A 20,425-nucleotide genomic window follows, 5' to 3' on the forward strand; every position below is an offset into this window, starting at 1 on the left:
ATCTTTTATATTCAGAGGTTATTTCTTCTCTGTTTTCTTAATAAACTCTTTATTAGATTAAGCTTTTTACATCAACTAAACTAAAATTCTGGGATTTTTGCCACAAAGAGCCTGAGAATGGTGCTTCAGAGTTTCTATCCCAAAGAAATCAATAACAACAGCCGTGTAGTGAAGACCCTCTCCACCCTGCTCTAAAGTAAAGGCCCCCTTTGCTCACCATCTCTAATGGGAATCAGTACAGAATGGTGGTTAGTTTGGACTCTGAAGTCTCAGAAACCTGGATCTGAACCTCAGCAATGCCACTTAATAGCTGCAAGACCTTGGATAAGTTACTGAACTTCTCTCAAACCCAAGGTTTCTGCATCTATAAAACAGGAATGACAAGAGATTCTAACTTCTAGGGATTAGTACAGCATTAAACCAGATGGTATATGTAAAATGCTTAAAGCAGTGACTGCTTATTCTCCCTCAACAAAGATTAGCTATTTTCACTAGTATATGTACTTTGGGGAGGAAAATAGTTTTTGGTGCTACAAATGAAAACATCAAATTTTAGAACACGAAGTTTATTTCAAATTTATCTTAAAATGATTTCACTTACAATACTTTATTAATGCTATATATATAGTTAAAATGACATACAGTATAGGTATTTTTTAATGACTTAAATTTCTTCTCTTTTTAAAATTTACCTTATTTTTTATCACAGCACGTACTTCTGTTGCAAAATCTCGGGAACACACTTCTAAATGAAATATCTTTCCACAGTTTGCCACACAAGCCCCAAGAAGCTATTAATTAAAATAAAAATCAATATACAAATGTTGAGATATTATCTTACTTAACTTACTGAAATAAATACACATTTAAAATTTGGGTCAAATAATAACATGACTTTTACTTACAGTTAATGCCTGCAGAGCAACATGAGGAACCTTATGATTTACCCTTTTCATTATGGCTTTTAGGCAATCTTTTGCTCTAAGAAAAAAATGAAGAAGGTTAAGTATTTATTCAGAATTTCAATTCAAACTTCTGAACTTCTAAAGTATAATCAGTTCAGCTTAATTGCTGCATTCTCTCCCAAAAGCACCATATGCTATATTCACTTTTTTCATTGATATTATATTTATCCATTCATTATTGAAAGGCTTTTTCAGTATGTTACCTATTTTACTGATCTATTTCATTACTAAAAGGCTCCTATACATGTCTAAATCAGAGGGGAATTCCTGAAATAATTAGTCTATTCTTTGTTAACACATGTCTCTATTGTGTCAAGGCTTTAATTATGTATTTTAATGTATCTCAGGTTTTCAGCTGAACTCTTTTCCATTTGTTCCTTCAGAATAAGGTTAATCCCATAAATCTGGCCACCAGGATCTCTTTACTTTTATCCCCAAAAGTAATTAGTAAAATCCCATTTTCCTTTCAAAGTTTCCATTTTCCTTTCCTTTACATCAGGAAAAGACACCAGTTATTCAGCTCCCAGACATTCAGTGGGCATGACTGGGCATCTTACCCATTAGGAGTGCTTCCAACTTTGTCACATATGTCCATAATAAGACTCCAATCTTCTGTAGTGTTGTACTCATTTGTGGCTTTTTCTATAAGATATTAGCATACACAAAAATTAGGACATGTCTTACCTAACACTAAAATACCCAGAAAGGCATAACAGATAAGAAGCCCTACCTTTTCTTTTGCCAAAACTACGAAAAAACTTTAGAAGATACTTTTACTAACTGCAATTTTTTTTATTAAGATTATGATAGTTAACAACCTTGTGAAATTACACTTGTACATCACTATTAGTCATGTTATAGGTATACCACTTCACCCCTAGTGTCCTCCTCGCACCCTCCCTTTCCCCTGGCAACCACCGATCAGTTCTCTTTGTCCATACGTTAACTACCACCCATGAGTGGAGTCATACAGAGTTCGTCTTTCTCTGTCTGGCTTATTTCACTCAACATAATACCCTCAAGGTCTATCCATGTTGTTGTGAATGGGACGATACTAATTGCAATTTTAAATTGTATAATTAAATAAATTAAATGGTCTAAGGTACACCAATAAAATGTCTTCTAAATAGTTAAATAACACTAAATAAATTACAAATTATCAATAATCCTATCAAATTCTAATTTGGAAGAAATCCTCAGAAATGTGTCATCATATAAGGAAATATAGATTGAACTGTTCACTGAAGCACTGTTTTTAAAACCAAAAAGGAAAATGGATTAATAAAATATAATACATTCATACAATGGAACGTGCAAATGAGTTATACAGAACTGAATGTACAAAAATGTGTAAATCTCACAATATGATTTGTTTTGGCTGATGCTGAGTTAAAAAAGGTAACAGTAGAATATATTATATTCACACGAACTTTTTAAACAGCTTGAGACATAATTCACATCTCAATACAATTCACCCATTTAAAGCATACAACTTAACGTTTTTAATATATTCACAGAATTGTGTACTATCACCACTATCTAATTTCAGAACATTTTCATCACCCTAAAAAGAAATTCACACTCAGTGGCAGTCACAGCCCATCCTCCCCACTCTAGATAACCATTAAGCTACCTTCTGTCTCTATAGGTCCTTATTCTGGACTCTTCATATAAAATCATACAATACATGGTCTTTTGTGACCAGCTCCTTTTATTTAGTATAATATTTTCAAGGTTCATCCATGTTGAAGCATGTATCAGTACTTCATTTCTTTTTATTGCTAAAAAGTATTTTATTGTATAGATATACCTCATTTTACTTATCCATTTGCCAGCTGATGAACATTTGCATGTGTTTTTTTTTTTAACTTTTTGGCTAATATGAATAATGCGATGCTGCTGGGAATATTAGTGTATAAGTCTTTGTGTGGATGTATGTTTTCATATCTCTTTGGTATATACCTACGAGAATTGTTCAGTTGTATGGTAACTCTATGTTTAATTTTTTTAGGAACTAGTAAACAGTTTTCCAAAGCAGCTGTACCATTTTACATCCTCACCAGCAATCTATCAATGTTTCACATGGAGTTTTAAAACACTCAAAAAACCACTATATTCTTTACAGAGATACATACATAGGTAGTAAAAGTATTAGCATACGCACAAGAATAATAAACATCAAAGAGGAAGTGGATAGGGGATCAAAACAGGGTACACAAGGGCTTATCTCTAAAGTTGTGTTTGAGTTATACACTGAGTATCCAGAGATTCTTTATTTTATTCTCAGCATGTTTTTCTGGTCTGAGATATTTCATGATCAAAATAAAAAGTAAAAAGTAAATTTTTAAAAAGCATTATCAGAATATAATGACAATTATGTTGCATTTTTTTACTCTATTAACTTTTACAAAATTTCAATTCAAGAGATACAAGGGTTTTTTCTGCTAATATAGATGGGTGGGTCTAAAAACATTACCACATTAGAAACATTTTCTTTATGTCTTGTCTCCTTTTAATAAATATATCCTCTAATTTCAAATATAGCCAAATCTGGGTACTAGATACATATAGGCTTATCACAGGGATAATAAGCAGAAAAGATGGTAAGAATCTAGAGTACTTACTTTTTAAAAGGCAAGGAATAATAAAGAAGCCAAAAAATAAACAGGCTTAGCAAACAGTTACACTTTGCAAGCAGGAAAGAGAAATACAGAATCCAGTTAGCCTCAGTTAAATGCTGGAACTCACTTTTTAAAACCATGCAAATCGCCTAACACTATTTATAGATAGAAAGCAATTATTTTGACATATGTGATGAAATGACAAGCAAGAGAATTTAGAAAAGTAATATATTTTTGCCTACCATAAGTTCTAGACTTAAGCACCAAGCTATGTAGGTGGAAACATATCTACTCAGGTCCAGCTTTTTCCCTTGTACAAAGATGACTAACTCTTCCACGTGGAAAGTCAGACCAGGCTGTAGATTTTAGAAGTTTAAAATGCTTACTCTGTCTTAATTACTTACATAATAAATTCAGTGAATTCAAAAGTATGGACACGAAAAAAACTCCCAATTCTACCAACCTCTTTTAAACCTATGATGCATATCTTTCCAGACTTTTTTCTATATATGTATATGGAAAAACAATAAAAATATATGTACAACTAAATAAAATAGGATCATAGGTTTGAGGTGTCCAAAGAGGGCATCCCCAAACTGATAACCCCTTCCCTGTGAAAGTTATAAGCAAGTTGAGAAATAACACAAAGAATGAAATACCACCCTCATTACTAATAGAGTAGGTACTGGACAAATGCGCTTGCTAATAGTGAACCCCAGAGGTGGGCAGGCCTTAGCACTACACAGGGGCAGACCTCTCCCTACAGGGGGAGGCCCTGCACCATATACTCCATTGAGAAGGAGATGGGAACGGCTCAATGGCTGTGGATAGACTAGCCGGTTCCTACATGGAAAAGGGCACCAGTAGGGCCAATTACTCTCAAACTTACCAATCAGATAAGTCATTACATCAAGGATGAAGTGATTAAAGGAGCAGGGGCAGACTCAGGGTGACACTAACACAACTCCCTTCTCAGGAACGAAACTTCAGAAAAAGTATTTCCCACTAATACTGTGATCATACTAAATATAACATTTCCTAATCTGCCTTTCTACTTATCATAAACATCTCTCCATGTCCATAAATATACATCTATATCAATATTTTTAATAGCTGTAAGATGTACCATTACATACAGCATGGCCAGAAAGTGTCTATACAAGCTGGCGAGAAGTTATCAGCAAACTGTGGTTCTAAATCCAGCAAGTACTCACTCTGTCTTCTTTGTTATACTCACTGGTATCATTCATATTGATGCTCCACATAGAATAAACATAAAATAATTAAAAGAGATCAGGACTTCATGCATAGGCCCTTCTGTAGACGTTTCGTAGCATACTTTATCTTGTCTACCATCTGTCTCTGCCACCACCCCTCTCCCTCCCCTCAACCCCTAGAATGAACGTAAGTTCCATTATGGCAGGAATTTTTTCTTTTGTTTTGTTCGCTATTATTATTATTTCTAATGCATGGAATAGCAGCTGGGGCACACAGTAGATACTGAGTAAATATTTGTTCACTGAATGAATGATGATGATTGCTCCTCCATATCCTATTATCCTGGTAAAAGAGTTTCAATGTGGGAAACAACAGCAGACGTTCTGAGTTATACGAACTAAAATGCTTTTATGATGCCCAATATGGTGGCCCCAGTGAAATGTGTGCAAAGTTCTAGACCAGCAAGAGCTTTACAGCTGAGCAGACAAACAGCCAAGGGACTGCATAGGATCAAACTTCAATAGCAACACCATGTGGCAACAAAAGCAACAATACTAGCGGGCTTATGAGGTTTCAGTTCTCTGCTTGTCTACTAAAGAGGAATGACAGTATCTTTGTGAGTGTCAACCAAGAAAACAGGGTAAGTGGGGAAGGGAATCCCTCAAGAGGGAGGCAAAGGACTTCTTGTACTGTGATACATAGGTGACTAAGTCTTGGATCTGAAGAGCATATTACACATATTACATATGACTTGCCAGCTTCATGGTCATCTTTTCTCTTTGGTTATGATGGGGTTTCCTTTTAGCTGTACAGATCTATCATTCTTTTTATAGTATCATCTGGCACAGTGTTTAGAACTACCTGAAGATGAAATATTCACCCATATTCTCTTTTGCATATACAGTTCTACGTTGCTTAACGACGGGGATATGTTCTGAGATGATTTCATCATTGTGCAAACAACACAGAGCGTACTTACACAAACCTAGATGGTATAGCCTTCTACACACCTAGGCTATATGGTACTAATCTTATGGGACCACCATCGTATATAGAGACTGTTGTTGACTGAAACATCCTTAGGCAGCTCACAAGTGCATATTATTTCTGTTTTATAGGCAAATCTGTAGTTTCTCTGGAATTTCACCTGGAAAATAGTGTGTGGCAAGGACAGAAAAATATTTTTACAAATTATTTGTCAGTACTTCCAACATCTTAGAATCTATCCTTTGATCTGAGAAGCCAGCATCATCAGTTACCAAATTTTGTCGGTACACATTATATGAGTACAAATACACACACACAGAGTTGAGTCTGATTTCGGACCATCTAATAACCTACCTATTTCTGCTAGAACTCAACTTTTAATGATTATTTTTTCAATTTTGGCCATGTGATACACAATTAAATGTGAAGCCTACTCAATATCCCCAAAAACCCTTCCAAAATTTCAAAAATATCTAAAGAGATTATTTTTTACTTGCTTTTTTATAGAAAATGGAAGAAATCCTGATTTGAATACTCTATCCAGCATAGTTTACTCTCTACAAATAGGACTCACAATGCTTCTTTTTAAAAAGTATAAAATCTGAAGACTTTATAATGGCCTGCCAAAAAGGATTTCATTTTTCAAGTGAACTAAATAACAGTTAAATTATGTACTTAGGAGTATTTTAAACTCCTGGAAAATTTTAAATATTATAATTAAGGAACCATTCTTTTACAGCATGTCACTTTGCCCAGTGTTGGGGCCGTATCTCACATTATCCTGTGTCAAATGCCTAGAGGGGAAGAAAGTGAAAAGAGCCCTCCTGGGGCCTAAATGCTAAATTTCCAGGGTTTGGTGGGTGTAAGTCATAACATTTCATCACCAGGTTTTGATTTGTATATAGAGAGCCTCGAATACAGTGAAATATTTCAGAAAGATTCTAGCGATATCATAAAGAATCATTCCATCAATACCTCTAAGAAACACAAAGAAAGGCACCCCTCTACACAGTCCATTATGTTCACCAGACAACTTTCAAAGGAATTCAAGTCTACTCATAAAACTTTTAATAAAACACACTCTATCAGTAATAAAATTTAACTATATAAAACAAGAATGCCCACAAGAGATCTGTAAAGTTCCTCCTACTATGTTTGGAAATAAAAATTCATGACTGGTCTGCTTCCAACCACGACAGAGTAGCTGCTATTTGCAGATTTGCTATTCTACCAAAAACAAGTATAAAACAGGCCAAAATATATGAGGCAACTGAATTCAGAAAATGAAACACAGGCAGGGCAGGTCTGAGATCTGTGAGGGAAGGGAAATAGGAAGTGAGCCTCATGACAGCCCCAGCTTTCTGCCTAGGAAGTCTTTCCTGTCCCAACACAAGGACAATTAGCCCAAGCAGAGCGGCTAGGAGACAGAGACCAGATTTCTGAGCACAGGGATTTACCATGGGTCCTTGGTCAAGGGCTAGGCTACATACTCACACTCACGCACACACATACACACACACACTCTCTTAGGGTTAGGCTCTACGAGTTCTAGCAGAGCTCAGATACTAAGAGGCTGCTAGGAGTCTTCGGAGTTCCTGCCTGTTACTGACTGAATGTTTGTGTCCCCACAAAATTTATATGTTGAAGCCCTAACCCCCAGTGTTGCTGTATTTTGAGTCTGGGCCTCTAAAGAAGTTTTTAAGGCTAAGTGAGGTATAAGGATGGAGCCCTCATCCAACAAGATTAGTGTCCTTATAAGAAGAGACAACAGAGAGCTCATTGTCTCTCCACACACACACAGAGGTCATGTGAGTACACTGTGAAAAGGCAGCTATCTACAACCCAAGGGGAGAGCCCTCACCAGACACCAATCCTGCTGGGACCTTGATCTTGGACTTCCAGCCTCCAGAACTGTGAGAATATAAATCTGTTGTTTAATCCATCTAGTCTATAGTATTTTGTTATGGCAGCCCAAGCAAACTAATACTCCACCCAACTAGAGTAGAGAGAACATCTCAGGCATTCAGTTGAAGCCCCAAAAAGGCCACACCTTAGGAGTAAAGGCTCCTTAGAATTTAGTTCAATATCGAAATAGGCCTGTCTCACAAAGAAAATCAAGCCTGACAAAAACCCAAAAGATCTTTCAATAACATAACTACCTGACAGAACAAAACCCAACATTAAAGGAAGACAACATAATTCAGCCCTCTTACAAAGAATAATCACAATGACCAGCATAATATTAAAAATTACCAGACAAGCAAAAAAGTGTTCCACAATCAAGATAAAAGTAATGAATAAAAACAGATAACAGCATAACCCAAATGTCAGAATTAGCAAAGAAAGTACTTTAAAGCAGGTATTACGTATTTTTTCAAGGACTTAAAGCAAAAGACGGTCATAAGTGAGTAGATTGTGAGTGCTCAGCGGAGAAATGGAAGCTACAAAAACGGAATTTTTAGAACTGAAAAGTATAACACCTCAACTAAAAAAATTCACTACATGGGCTTAAAAGCAGATTGAAGACTGCAGAAACAGAGTTAACGAATGTGAAGACAAGTCAATAGAAGTTACCAAACTTGAAGAACAGAGCAAAAAGATTTAAAAAAACTGAACAGTCTTAGTATATTAGTTTTTTAAACTTGCTATGTAACAAATTACTGCAAATTAGTGGTTTAAAACACCACCCATTATTAGCTCATAGTTCAGTAGTTCAAAATCTAGGCAGGCTTGGCTGGGTTCTATGCACAGGATATTACAAGGCTTATGGTTGGGGAATTGGTGTTATTTAACTAAAACATGATAACTAAATTCATGCACTTGGAACGACGTAAAGTGAGAAGTGACTACACATGAAAGCCGAGTTTAAATCTTTCTTCAAATGTGCATGAAACTTTCAAACACTAGAAATAATCTAGGACAATATACACAGTATATTCTCTGAATACAATGTATTTTTATTAAACCAAATGTAATATCCAGCCATGAGGAAATTAACAACCAGGATATATAAATAATTAAGACTATAATAGGACATAATACCAAAAGTTACTATAATTAGGATACTACATATCAATATCTTGGGACATGACAAAAGCAATGCTTAGATCTTAGAGGAAAAATTGCTTTTATGTATTAAAAAAACAATTATTTTTATACCTTAAAATTATAGTAGAAGAACAGGGAAAAACTGGCAAAAAGAAATTTCAGTAGCAGAAATAAACTAGAAAATGAAAAGCAAATAAATAAATAGAATTCATTCTGGTATCAAATAGGAAACCGTAGCTGACAGATTCTACTGAAGATATAAAAATGTTCTTTCTTTGGACCAATTCATTATAAACTAGCTATCTGAAAATGTAGGAGAGCCAATTTTTTTCTAGTTTATAAGTAAATCATACATGTTTATAGTATTAAAATAATTACGTATACTTGTTGTTAAGTTTCTAGATGACACAATTCTTGTGTGGTCATTAAATTTCGATTAAAATATTTAAATGCCCAATACCTCAGCCTAATAGAATCCTCCTCCCCATTTAATGTTTTGATATGTTTGGGTAAATTTTTATTAATGCAAATCTTCAGTATACTCTGGGGAAAGCAGTAATATAAATTCTACTTTAAAATACACTCTTCATTATCTCCTAAAATGAAAACCTACTTATAGCTCTGAGAAATGACAGGTAATAATTAAAAACAACAATAACAAGTGATAGCTTCAAAGCGTTTTACACACGCTAAACTTACACTTCAATCCAATGAAGTAAAGATTCTCCATTTTATAAATGAGGAAACTGAGACACAGAAAAGTAATGAGCACAAGGTCATACAGCTAGTAAGTAGTAAAACAGGATTTCAATCTGGGCAGTCCAGCTCACGGTATACTCTCCAAGTTTAAATACTATATTAAACTGCTTCTTGAGTGCAATTTTTGCTCAAAACTGCTGAATTTATTCGTCCCAACAAGTTAGTTTTCAGTTTTCCTATGTATGAACATTTTAAACATACTGAATAAGACAGATGCAAGTTCAAGTCTTGTTTATCAGAAAAGGATCAGGCAGAATGCCATGAGTAACTCCATCTACTACATCATCTAATAATACAATATATTAAGACTTTCTTGCTCTGGTGGAATATAGAAGAGGACTGCCACTCTTTTTCCATTTCACACATCACCAACATTTTTGGGGAACTAGGAAGAGTTAGGAGAGTTGGGCAGATAGGAAGGAGGAGAGGAAAAAACCACACCAAAATCATCTTTTACTGTCTCTTAATATTGTAAACCATCTATTAAAAAGGCAAAAGGTCTTGGGCCAGCCTTTAGATTCCTGCAAGTTCACTTTCTTCTTAGCTGATACTTTCAAGATGCCCTCTGTAACTCTGTTATGTGAGAGCCATGCTCCCTCCCAACTCCACAAACGGGCACGCTCATTTCCATAAACAGCCTTACAAGACGGAAACAGGGCAGAAGCACAAATGTAGGAAGTATAATTTCTATTGTAACAGACCTATCAGGAAGCTTCATATGCAAGACACTTACTGATAGCTGGGGAAAGGGAAAAATGAGTCTCCAAAATAACCACTAACATGCCAAAACGTCACTGATGGAGAATCAAAAGCAGTTAGGCTGGCGGGGTGATAATATGACCTCTGCAGGCTGAGGAAATCATTATGCACACTCTATGCACATGTGGAGTACACCTATCACCCATTAACAATGGACAGCGGCCTTCTCTACACTCAGCTCTGAAACTTACTAGCTTAAGGTCTCTAGGTAGTTCACCTCAGCTGACTCAAATCTGAATGCGTTCTCATTTGTAAAATGGAGATCAAAATGCCTGCCATGTTTAAAAGAGAAGTTGTGAAAATTAAGTGAGAAGAAAAATGGATGAAAGACCTAAATAGATACTTCCAAAAAGAGGATATTCATTTAACAAATAAATATACTTAAAGGTGCCCAACAACAGTAGTCACCAGATATATGCATATTAAAACCACAATGAGATAACACTAGAATGGCTAAAATTTTTTAAACTGCATCACCACATACTGACAAATTTCTGACATGAAACTAAAGTCATATGAGCTAAAAATAAGCAGGTGGCCACTTGAGGATGTTAATAATTATTAGGGAGCAAGATCTGCTATGTGTCACACCGACTTTCTTAGGTTTAATCCCTGTACTAAATACAAATATTTACTCACTATCAAATAAAGTAACACAGCCTAACAAGGCAACAATGTTAAAAAAAAAAATTCTTCCCTTCAACCCTCCACCTCAAGGGCTTAGTACTACTAGGAAAACCAAAACGTGGCATGTGCTAGATTTCTTTAAGCAGAGCTTTTAGAAAAGAATGTTAAGATAATTCATCCCATGACATATGAAAGCAAAAGAAGCTGCTCGAGATAACAACAAAAAGTCCCTTTTAGTTCATGAACTAAAACTCTGAGTCACTACAATTCTCATGTTGCAAATGAAAATAAACAAGTGCTTCATAAGAGAATATTTACTGACCAAGAGTTTGTGAGTTTTCAATTGCAATAAAAATTTTACTAATGAACAAATTTTCTCATCCTATATGCCACTATCATTTATAAATTACACTAAATAATAGGGATATTGTGCATAATAAAATTTTAAAATTCTTCATCATTTCTCTTGATGCTTTTATACGAGATGTATTAAACACAACCTCTGAGGGTGCATTAAAAGTCAGTCAGAACTGTAACTACTTCATGGGATCTTCAGTTCTCAACATTCTTTAACTATAGGAAACTACAGAAAGTCTTCCTTGTAACGGGACAGTGATAGGTGTCACAAACAAGTCTCAGTGGTAAAGAAACCTAAGTGTTCCAGAGGCTGTTGTAGGAACAGAGAGGTGCGTGTTCTTTAAGTATAGGCAGTTACAGGTCCACTAAGAAAAATAACATCCTCAATAAAAAATAAATAAGTAGAAAGAAAGAAGGAAAATAATGTAGAATAGTCTAAAAGATGGGAGCAATATTTACTACTCCAAAAGAAGACTTGAAGATGCCAATAAGCTAATGTGAAACTCAGTCCTAAAAAAAAAGGATTGGGGAAAAGAATGAGCAATACCAAAATGTTTCAGGTTTCTAGAAACACATTCTCACCAAGGGGGTTTGACAAATGTTACTGATTGATAATCTGAAACAGGAAAAAGACTGTGAGCAAAAACTTTATAACTTAAACACAGTGAAAAGCCAAGGGGAGGGGGAAAGAGAAGGTTACATCTGGGGACACAGGCAACCAAGGAGGAAAAAGAATAAGCGGAGATAAAGAAATGATATAGTCCTCAGTTTTGATATCTGGGTGATAGGTGGTTAGAACCATCAGCTGTCAAGTAACCAGAGTCTGATATGCTGCACTTCATCCCTGTAAATGAGGTCTGCTCTTTCAACGCTCAGCACACCTCTGTGGTCCTTTCATTTGAACAAAATAAGCAGCACAGACACACGCTGCTACAGTATTATGTGGTATATTCACTTGTAGAAAAATCATTCTCTTACCCTCGCGTTACTTTCAAACTATAATCTAAGTAAGCTTAGAAGTAAATGTTACTATCAAGGAATAAAAAAGTACATTCTTAATTACCAACATCATCAGTTTACAGGAAACAGAAATATAAATTACAATGTCTTTTCTCTTAAATCCTAAAAGACCCTAAAAGAAACTCCCTTTTATGATTTCACCAATCTGATCATACACCCACAAGAAAGAACAAAGGCCAAAAACAGCTAGGACTAGCAAAACAAAGAAAAACAAGACAGGGGAGCTTGCCCTACTACCGATAAAGGCCACTGAGATTAGAATGTGGTATTGGTGCAGGACAGATAAAGAGAATAGTGTAGACGGACAGACAGCACAGACACAGGCCTCAGGGAAGGAAATGTACTGCACGAAGGAGAGAGAGTTCCAAAATAGTGGGGAAGGACAGACGTTTCAATAAGTGATCAGACAACTGATTATTGACTATTATCGACTGATTATTCACTCAAATCCTTACTCAGACCCTACACAAAGATCAAGTCCAGGTGGATTAAAGACCTAACTGTGAAAATTAAAACTTTAATAAAACTTTCAGAAGAAAATATAAAGAGATCCTTATAATCTCAGGGAAAAGAAGGCTCTCTTAAACAAGAAAAATGGAATCAAGGGAGAAAGACAATATCACTGAACTAAAACCTATTTTTTTTTAACAATAAAAGACATCAGAAATAAAAAGAAGCAACAAACTGAGATATATATTTGCAATTCACACAGCCAACAAAAGATTAGTAGAGAATGTACAGGGAACTCTAAAAATCAGTACGACAAAATAATCCAACAGAAAAATAGGTAAAAGTAACAAGCAGGTGATTTTTAGAAAAAGAAAACAGAATGACCAAGAAACATATGAAAAGATGCTCACTTTACTAGCAATGAAGTTGAAATGAAAACAATGCCCTATTTCACACCCCTCAAATTGGCATAAATTTAAAAATGTGACAATACCCAGTGTTGGAATGTGGAACAACAAGGGAGTCACTTCCACTGCCGGTGGGAGTAAAATCTCCCACAAGTACTCGGAAGGGCAATTCTGCACCATATAATATTTTGCAACTTTGCACTATCTACTCTTTTAATAAGGAGTTTCCCCTTAAGATACAATCCCTAGAGAATCTCTCACTCATGTGAACAAGAAAGCAAGGATAAGAACTTTCATTGCAGTGCTGTCTCTAACAGTAAAAAACTGGAGAACACTTCATCTCCATTAACAGGACAACAGATAAATAATGTGGTATATTCATAGAGCAGAATACCATATAACTGTTAAAACTAATGAATTAGAGCTAAAAACAGCAATATGAATAACACAAAAAATGCTGAATGACAAGTTACAAATGACAAAGAATGACACTATTTTTATGAAGTTTAAAAATACACAAAACACCCGATCAAAAAATGGGCAGAAGATATGAACAGATATTTTTCCAAAGAAGATATACAGGTGGCCAACAGGCACATGAAAAGATGTTCAACGTCACTAATCATCAGGGAAATGCAAATCAAAACTACAGTATCACATTGCACCTGTTAGAATGGCTATAATCACCAAAACAAAAAACAACAAATATTGGAGAGGATGTGGAGGAAAGAGAACCCTCATACACTGCTGGTGGGAATGCAAACTGGTGCAGGCACTTTGGAAAACAGTATGGAGATTTCTCAAAAAATTAAAAATAGAGGGGCCAGTCCAGTGGCTTAGTGGTTAAGTTCACGTGCTCCGCTTCAGCAGCCCGGGGTTCGCGGGTTCGGATCCTGGGCGAGGACCTACACATTGCTCCTCAAGCTATGCTGTAGTGGCATCCCACATACAAAATGGAGGAGGACTGGCAAAGATGTTAGCTCAGTGACAATCTTCCTCAAGCAAAAAGAGGAAAATTGGCAATAGATGTTAGCTCAGGGCCAATCTTCCTCACCAAAAAAATAAATAAATAAATAGAAGCCTCATACAACCCAGCTATCCCACTACTGGGTATTTACCCAAAGAACTTGAAATCATCAATTCAGAGAGACTTATCCACCTCTATGTTCGCTGCAGCATTATTCACAATGGCCAAGACGTGGAAGCAACCCAAGTGCCCACTGACTGATGAATGGATAAAAAAGACGTAGTGTACACACACACACACACACACACACACACACACACACTAACTAGAATACTACACAGCCATGAAAAAGGACAAAATCATCCCATTTGCAACTACATGGATCGACCTTGAGGGTATTATGTTAAGCAAAATAAACCAGAGAGAGAAAGAAACACCACATGATTTCACTCATATGTGGAAGGTACACAAACACGTGGACAAAGAGAACAGATGAGTGGTTACCAGAGGGGAAGGGAGTTGAGGGGTGGGCATAAGGGGTAAAGGGGCACATATGTATGGTGACTGACAAATAATAATGTACAACTAAAACTTCACAATGTTATAAACTATTATGACCTCAATAAAATAATAAAAATATGCAAAACGATACATATAGTATATTAATATGTATAGTATAAACATTATAAAATAGAGTGTATATCTTTTTGGAGAGTGTTTAACTCTGAGAAGGGAGGGAAAAGAATAGGATCAGATAGCTACTAAATATACTGGATAATTTCAACTAGATAATAAATATCATAAATGTTTTCTTAAAAAAAGAATAAAGTGTGGCAAAATATTAGGAATTCACAGAGTTGGCTGATAGGAAGGAGTTTATGTTATATCTTGTACTCTAAGCTAAAAATATTTCATAGTGTAAAAAATTACAAAATACATTAATTAAAATCTGTAACTATCTGAAAGCCTTAGAATTTTTGGTACCACATAAGCAAAATACAGTATAGAAAAAAATTGGCTGTTAAAGCTATCATTCGCAATCATAACCAAAAATTCTTTTTAATTCTAATTCTTTGCAAAGATTGTAACAACCTTATTGTGTTCAAGAATTGACTCAGTCAGAATGTAAATGTTATAGATTTGAACATATAAAGTAAATTTGTATTACTGGAGTGCTATCACTATCTTTTTTTTTTGAGGAAGATTAGCCCTGAGCTAACATCTGTTGCCAATCCTCCTCTTTTTGCTGAGGAAGACTGGCCCTGAGCTAACATCCATGCCCATCTTCCTCTCCTTTATATGTGGGACACCTACCACAGCATGGATTCCCAAGCGGTGCCATGTCCGCACCCAGGATCCAATCCGGGGAACCCAAGCCACTGATGCGGAATGTGCAAACTTAACTGCTGCGCCACCGGGCCGGCCCCTATCAATATCTATTTTTGTAGTAGAGTTTCTTATAAAATTTCATGGAGAAAAAAATCCCATGACTGAAAGGCCCCAAGCTCCTCACTGACAAGTTCATCGAACACAACACAAGCGAAAGACACAGCAATACACGCATTCAACTTTCACTTAACAAAGTCTCCTTTTAAGATAAAAGTTCACACTTCAGGGGCTGGCCCCGTGGCCGAGTGGTTAAGTTCGCGCGCTCCACTGCAGGCGGCCCAGTGTTTCGTTGGTTCAAATCCCGGTCGCGGACATGGCACTGCTCATCAAACCACGCTGAGGCAGCGTCCCATATGCCACAACTAGAAGGACCCACAACGAAGAATATACAACTATGTACTGGGGGGCTTTGGGGAGAAAAAATAAAATCTTTAAAAAAAAAAAAAAAAGTTCACACTTCAATCCACTGTGTCAGAAGAATTTTGTAGAGGTAGAATATGAGCTATCTTCAACGAAGGAGATACCAACAAGGTTGCTGAAAAAAGCAGAAGTCTATCGGGGAATAGTAAATGGCACAAAGGCAGAAACCAGAAAGAAAGACTGCGTGGCTTGAGGAAGGGGAAAAAAGATATGCAAATGAGAACTGGAGTTAGGGAGCAGAACAAACCATGACTCGGGAACCAACACAGTGAGACTGGAAAAACTGGTACAGAACATAAGGGAATGACATGTTCCCTTTAACACTAACCACTAAATCTTCCTACTCTGTCTCTGTCCCCATGTTCCACTTTCCCCTTGGAATCCCCTAAGAAGGCTGCCCCAACCAGGTTCCACCTCAAGAACCCCACACACCCCTTTTATGACTCTGGCCTGGGATGGGCTAGGAGGAGAAGGGAGAAATTTTCTTTCTTTTTCTCAGTATAGCTTTAAAGGAATTTTATTGAAAAAAAAACAAAAGATAAATCCAGATTTGAAGAAATCCAATGAATATTTTAAAAGCTCTAACACTACCATACCTAGCATACACTTCAGGGTTTGTAGGTTCTGACTCCAAGAAAAAATAGCAATTTGCCAGAGCTCCTAAGCGCCTAGCCTTTGGCCTGCTTCCATTTGACAAGTGACATACAATTATCAACTGAGGGGCGCCTTCCTAGACATCTTGACCCACTACAGCCTTGTCTCCGGGTCTGAGAAAAGAATTTCTTCCCCAGATGAATGTCGCAAAGACTGCTCACCTTCTGGTGAAACTCTGAACCTACCAAAGGAATGTAGTTTCATCTCTAAAGGCCCTTAAGTATGAAATGACCGTGTCATACATATAGTAAGAGGTGGTTACTTCCTCCAGGTAAAGTGCTGTCAGGAAAGCGGGGAGAGAGAGAGGACAGCATCAACACCTTTACAGGGAAGTCGTCTGCCCGAAGGTCCTTGTCGTCTCTGCAGGGGAGATGGCTGTTCCAAATAAGGGGAGAACGTAAAGCATCTCGGGTATTTCTAGTACTATATTTATCACATTATATTACACTTATCTTTTTATGTGTGTACATGTCCTCCATTAGACTGAGAGTTCCTTGAGGGCAGGAACTCCGCCAATTTATTAAATTTTTCTGTCCCCAGAACTTAACACAATGTCTGATACACAGTAATCATTCAATGGATGTGTGCTGAATGAAAGATGAACAGAAGTATGACAAAAAAAGAAACAATGGTAATAAAAATTCGACTGAATCCAAGAAAGCAGGTGAAATGGACAATGACACTGCAAGGAACATTCCTGTAGACATCTTAAGTTAAATATTAACTTGCTTGTACTACGTAACTATTTCAAATTAAAAGCAGCTTTAAGTTCTGAAAAACGCAATATACAGTTTCTATTCTACGATACAGGTTTAAGGCCAGTTTAAACTTAGTATTTCATTCCACTTTTTCAATCAATTCCACTCACTGGTCTAAAAGAAGTTACCAACGGGCCTCAATCAAACTCCCTCTTTCACCCTTAAGCTGTCTTTTGGATGCTGACTTCAGTCATACTTATTTGAGTTAACAAATAAGTACCTGATGCTTTGGTTGATGGCACTGTCCATGAAACGATCTATGCATAGCAGTATTTTTTGTCTGAAGGGTGGTGCTAGGCTATGACTAAACCACGCAGGGACCTCAGAAGCCTGGGGGGAAGGTTTAGAAAAACCAAACAGGCTGAGCAACTAGGCCCACTTCTCCCAGAGAAGTTTTCACTCAGAAAACAATGGGCTTTGGGAAAGATCTCCCTTGAAAGCAAGACGTCCCTTGAAAAAAAAAGAGTTCCACAGTTTTTAAGTTTGAAAATCATTTGTCTTATTCTATTTTACCCTTTGTTTTATTTCACGAGGACAAATGAAAGTCTTCACCACAGCAGTTAACAAGTACGTATCTCACTGTGACAAAGGAAGACATCATTTAGGTATTCCAAAAGCAGAGGCTGCGAGCCTCAAGGTGATGCTTCCTAGATTTATGCCAGTCACCCGTGTGACATATTTGAAGACTAAGGGTCAAGATATAAAATTTCTTAGCTCTCTGGGAAGGAAGGGGCTTATAACATACATCATATTTGACTTCTGAACACGCTGCAGGGATCACATAATACCAAAACAGAGTACTTCCTAGAGTCTCCTCGTAATTAGAAAATTTTAACTATGAAACAGGTGGTTCACTACTAGGATGTGCAGTATTCTGTGTGACTGGCAATCTTCAGCAGGCGTTTTTTTCATTCCAAAGTCCTAAAACTCTGCCTAGGGTTCTGCTAACTACTGCTAAAAAATGTTTACTCAGCCAGTTTGTTTTACTGTTATTCTAATACCCCAAATAAATTCTCACAGCCCGCCCATCTTTTCGTCACTCCATAGTCAGAGACATCAGCGCTCTTACGACCCCGACAAATAAAATACTATGAGTTGTTCTGGACTGTTCTGATATCCTAGGATTTGCCTTTTCATACCCTTAAGACAGAACATCTCGTAGCACTTGCGCCATCCATGGATAGAGAGTAATGCTTCCAACCTCTGTAAATAAATGCTGACGCTGTGCGATCAGGACTTGGATCTATTTGCATATAAGCGATATGGAACAGGTTTTTCCTATTGAATGGGGGCAAGTCGAGGGCTCTAGTGTCGGGCTGCCCTAGACAGCAGAGTCTCCACTGCTGCCTCATCTCCTAAGGGAGAAGGGGAGCGTTTAACCAGCTCAAGACGGAGCAGGAAGTTTGTATCATCAACTCCACAATTGCTTAATTAGTCCAGTCTCCAGGGAGCCCCAGGCTCTTCCCTACTTCTGCGTCTGGCGAGAAGAACGGACCTCTATCAGGGTCCCCAACCTCAGGTGGGCAGGAGGCACTGCCAGGCCGCTGGTGACGCGCCGAGCTTGTCCCCTGAAAAATCCCGGCGGCGAGACAGCGGCGCCGCCCCCTTCTCGCCCTTTGCTGGGCTTTCCAGTCCCCGGAGTCGCCACCGCCCACTTTCTAGCACAACAAACAGCAGCCCGGCGCCCGGGCGCAGCACTTACCCACGTCTTGCTCGAAAGGGTTGGCGGTGAACAGAGGCATCGCGCCGGCACCCGAGCCCTCGTCGCTGCGGTCCGGCTGAGGCTCGGCGGCTGCTCCGGGCTGGGTGACCCGGCCGCGGCTTCCTAGACGGCTCCGCTCCGCCCGCGTCCTCGCCCTTCCGCCACCGCACCTGCCCGGCTCCCGCCTGACGGGCCAGTCCGGGTCCGCGCGCCGCCCCCGCGCGCCGCCCGCAAACCCCGTCCCGGGACAAAGTCCCGCCAGCCACGGGCATCCTCTCAGCGTCTCTGTCACCGCCGTCCGCCGGGAGGAGGCAGCAGCCCTTGTCCCAGGCCGCCGTAGAGGTCAGGCGACCGCCGCGGCCACCTTCCCATCGCTAGGACCCCGGCAAGCCACGGAGCAGGGGACCTTCGGGGCCGGAAGTTGTCTGCCTCGTAGTGGGCGACGCCAGAAGCCCGGAAGCGTGCAGTCCCGGCGGCGGCCCTGCAGGGGGCGTTGTCGTCCGGTGTTCTCCGCGTGCGGGGCCGGTTTAGAAGGCCCAGTTCCCGCTCATTTGGTGTATTCCTAAACTGCAGGTTTGTCCCTCGTGGCCGTGGCCTCCCGCCTGCCTTCGCGTCACAGTCTCGTTGCCCTGGAAACGATGGAGCCTCAGCGCAGAAATGGCTTTGAGAGTCGGCGGAGGGTCTGGCCCTGCTCTCGGGCGCTCTCAGCGTTGCGCTCTCCTCGGCGCCTAAACCCCAGAATAACCGTCCTGGAAAGCGGTGGTCGAAGTAACCATGGCTCTGTCGGGACTCCTAACTTTTCGCTTTCCGTCGCGATCTCGCCGGGGAAACACTCTTCGACTCTGGGAATCCGAAGACTAATGAGGCACGCTTTCAAGTTGCTGCCAGTTTTATAGGGGCAGCGTGTAACATACGCATGACAGTATGTGACAACCCTGATGTATAATAAGGGTCACAAACTCAAATACGCCTAGGAGCCAGGCAGGTATTTAGATGAATGTAAAAGTGCAAGCACCCTTCCCACCCACATCCTCCCTATCCCTCTTAAACGTGCTTTATTTTTCCATTGCATTTATCACTTCCTAATCTATAATTTACTTACTATGTTTTCCGTCTCCCCTCTTTAGAATGTAAACTCCATGATCAGTTCTATTCACTGGTGTGTCTCCAGCACCTACAAGTGTCCCGCAAGTAATAGGTGCTCAGTAAATACTTTTCCATGTAGCTGTGAATATCCAGTCCAGCAGCATGTATCTAAAGATGGCAGCTACTAGTAAACTTCAGTCATTTGTTGAAGTGTGGACCCTACTAGAGCTT

At 38.6% G+C, this 20,425-nt stretch overlaps 1 protein-coding gene across 3 annotated transcripts in view; it reads right to left on the minus strand.

Annotated features, from left to right (window-relative positions):
* The window catches only part of STAM2 (signal transducing adaptor molecule 2), a 42,937-nt gene extending 22,967 nt beyond the window's left edge, over positions 1 to 19,970 (minus strand). The window contains exons 1-4 of one of the 3 annotated variants that reach the window (XR_011528355.1): positions 19,109 to 19,661; positions 1,523 to 1,607; positions 906 to 981; positions 693 to 791 (exon numbers count right to left, since the gene is read on the minus strand). Coding sequence is in view for 2 of the 3 variants with exons in the window: in XM_070579763.1 (XP_070435864.1) it covers positions 693 to 791; positions 906 to 981; positions 1,523 to 1,607; positions 19,109 to 19,148 (300 nt within the window). In the remaining variant the exon portion in view is untranslated. Of the gene's footprint in view, positions 1 to 692; positions 792 to 905; positions 982 to 1,522; positions 1,608 to 19,108 lie in introns of all 3 variants that reach the window. The other 2 variants (XM_070579763.1, XM_070579764.1) reach the window with 2 other exon arrangements.
* Between the last annotated feature and the right edge of the window lie 455 nt (positions 19,971 to 20,425).

Source organism: Equus przewalskii, chromosome 17 (assembly GCF_037783145.1).
Source record: "Equus przewalskii isolate Varuska chromosome 17, EquPr2, whole genome shotgun sequence".
In the NCBI taxonomy this organism is placed as follows: Eukaryota; Metazoa; Chordata; class Mammalia; order Perissodactyla; family Equidae; genus Equus; species Equus przewalskii.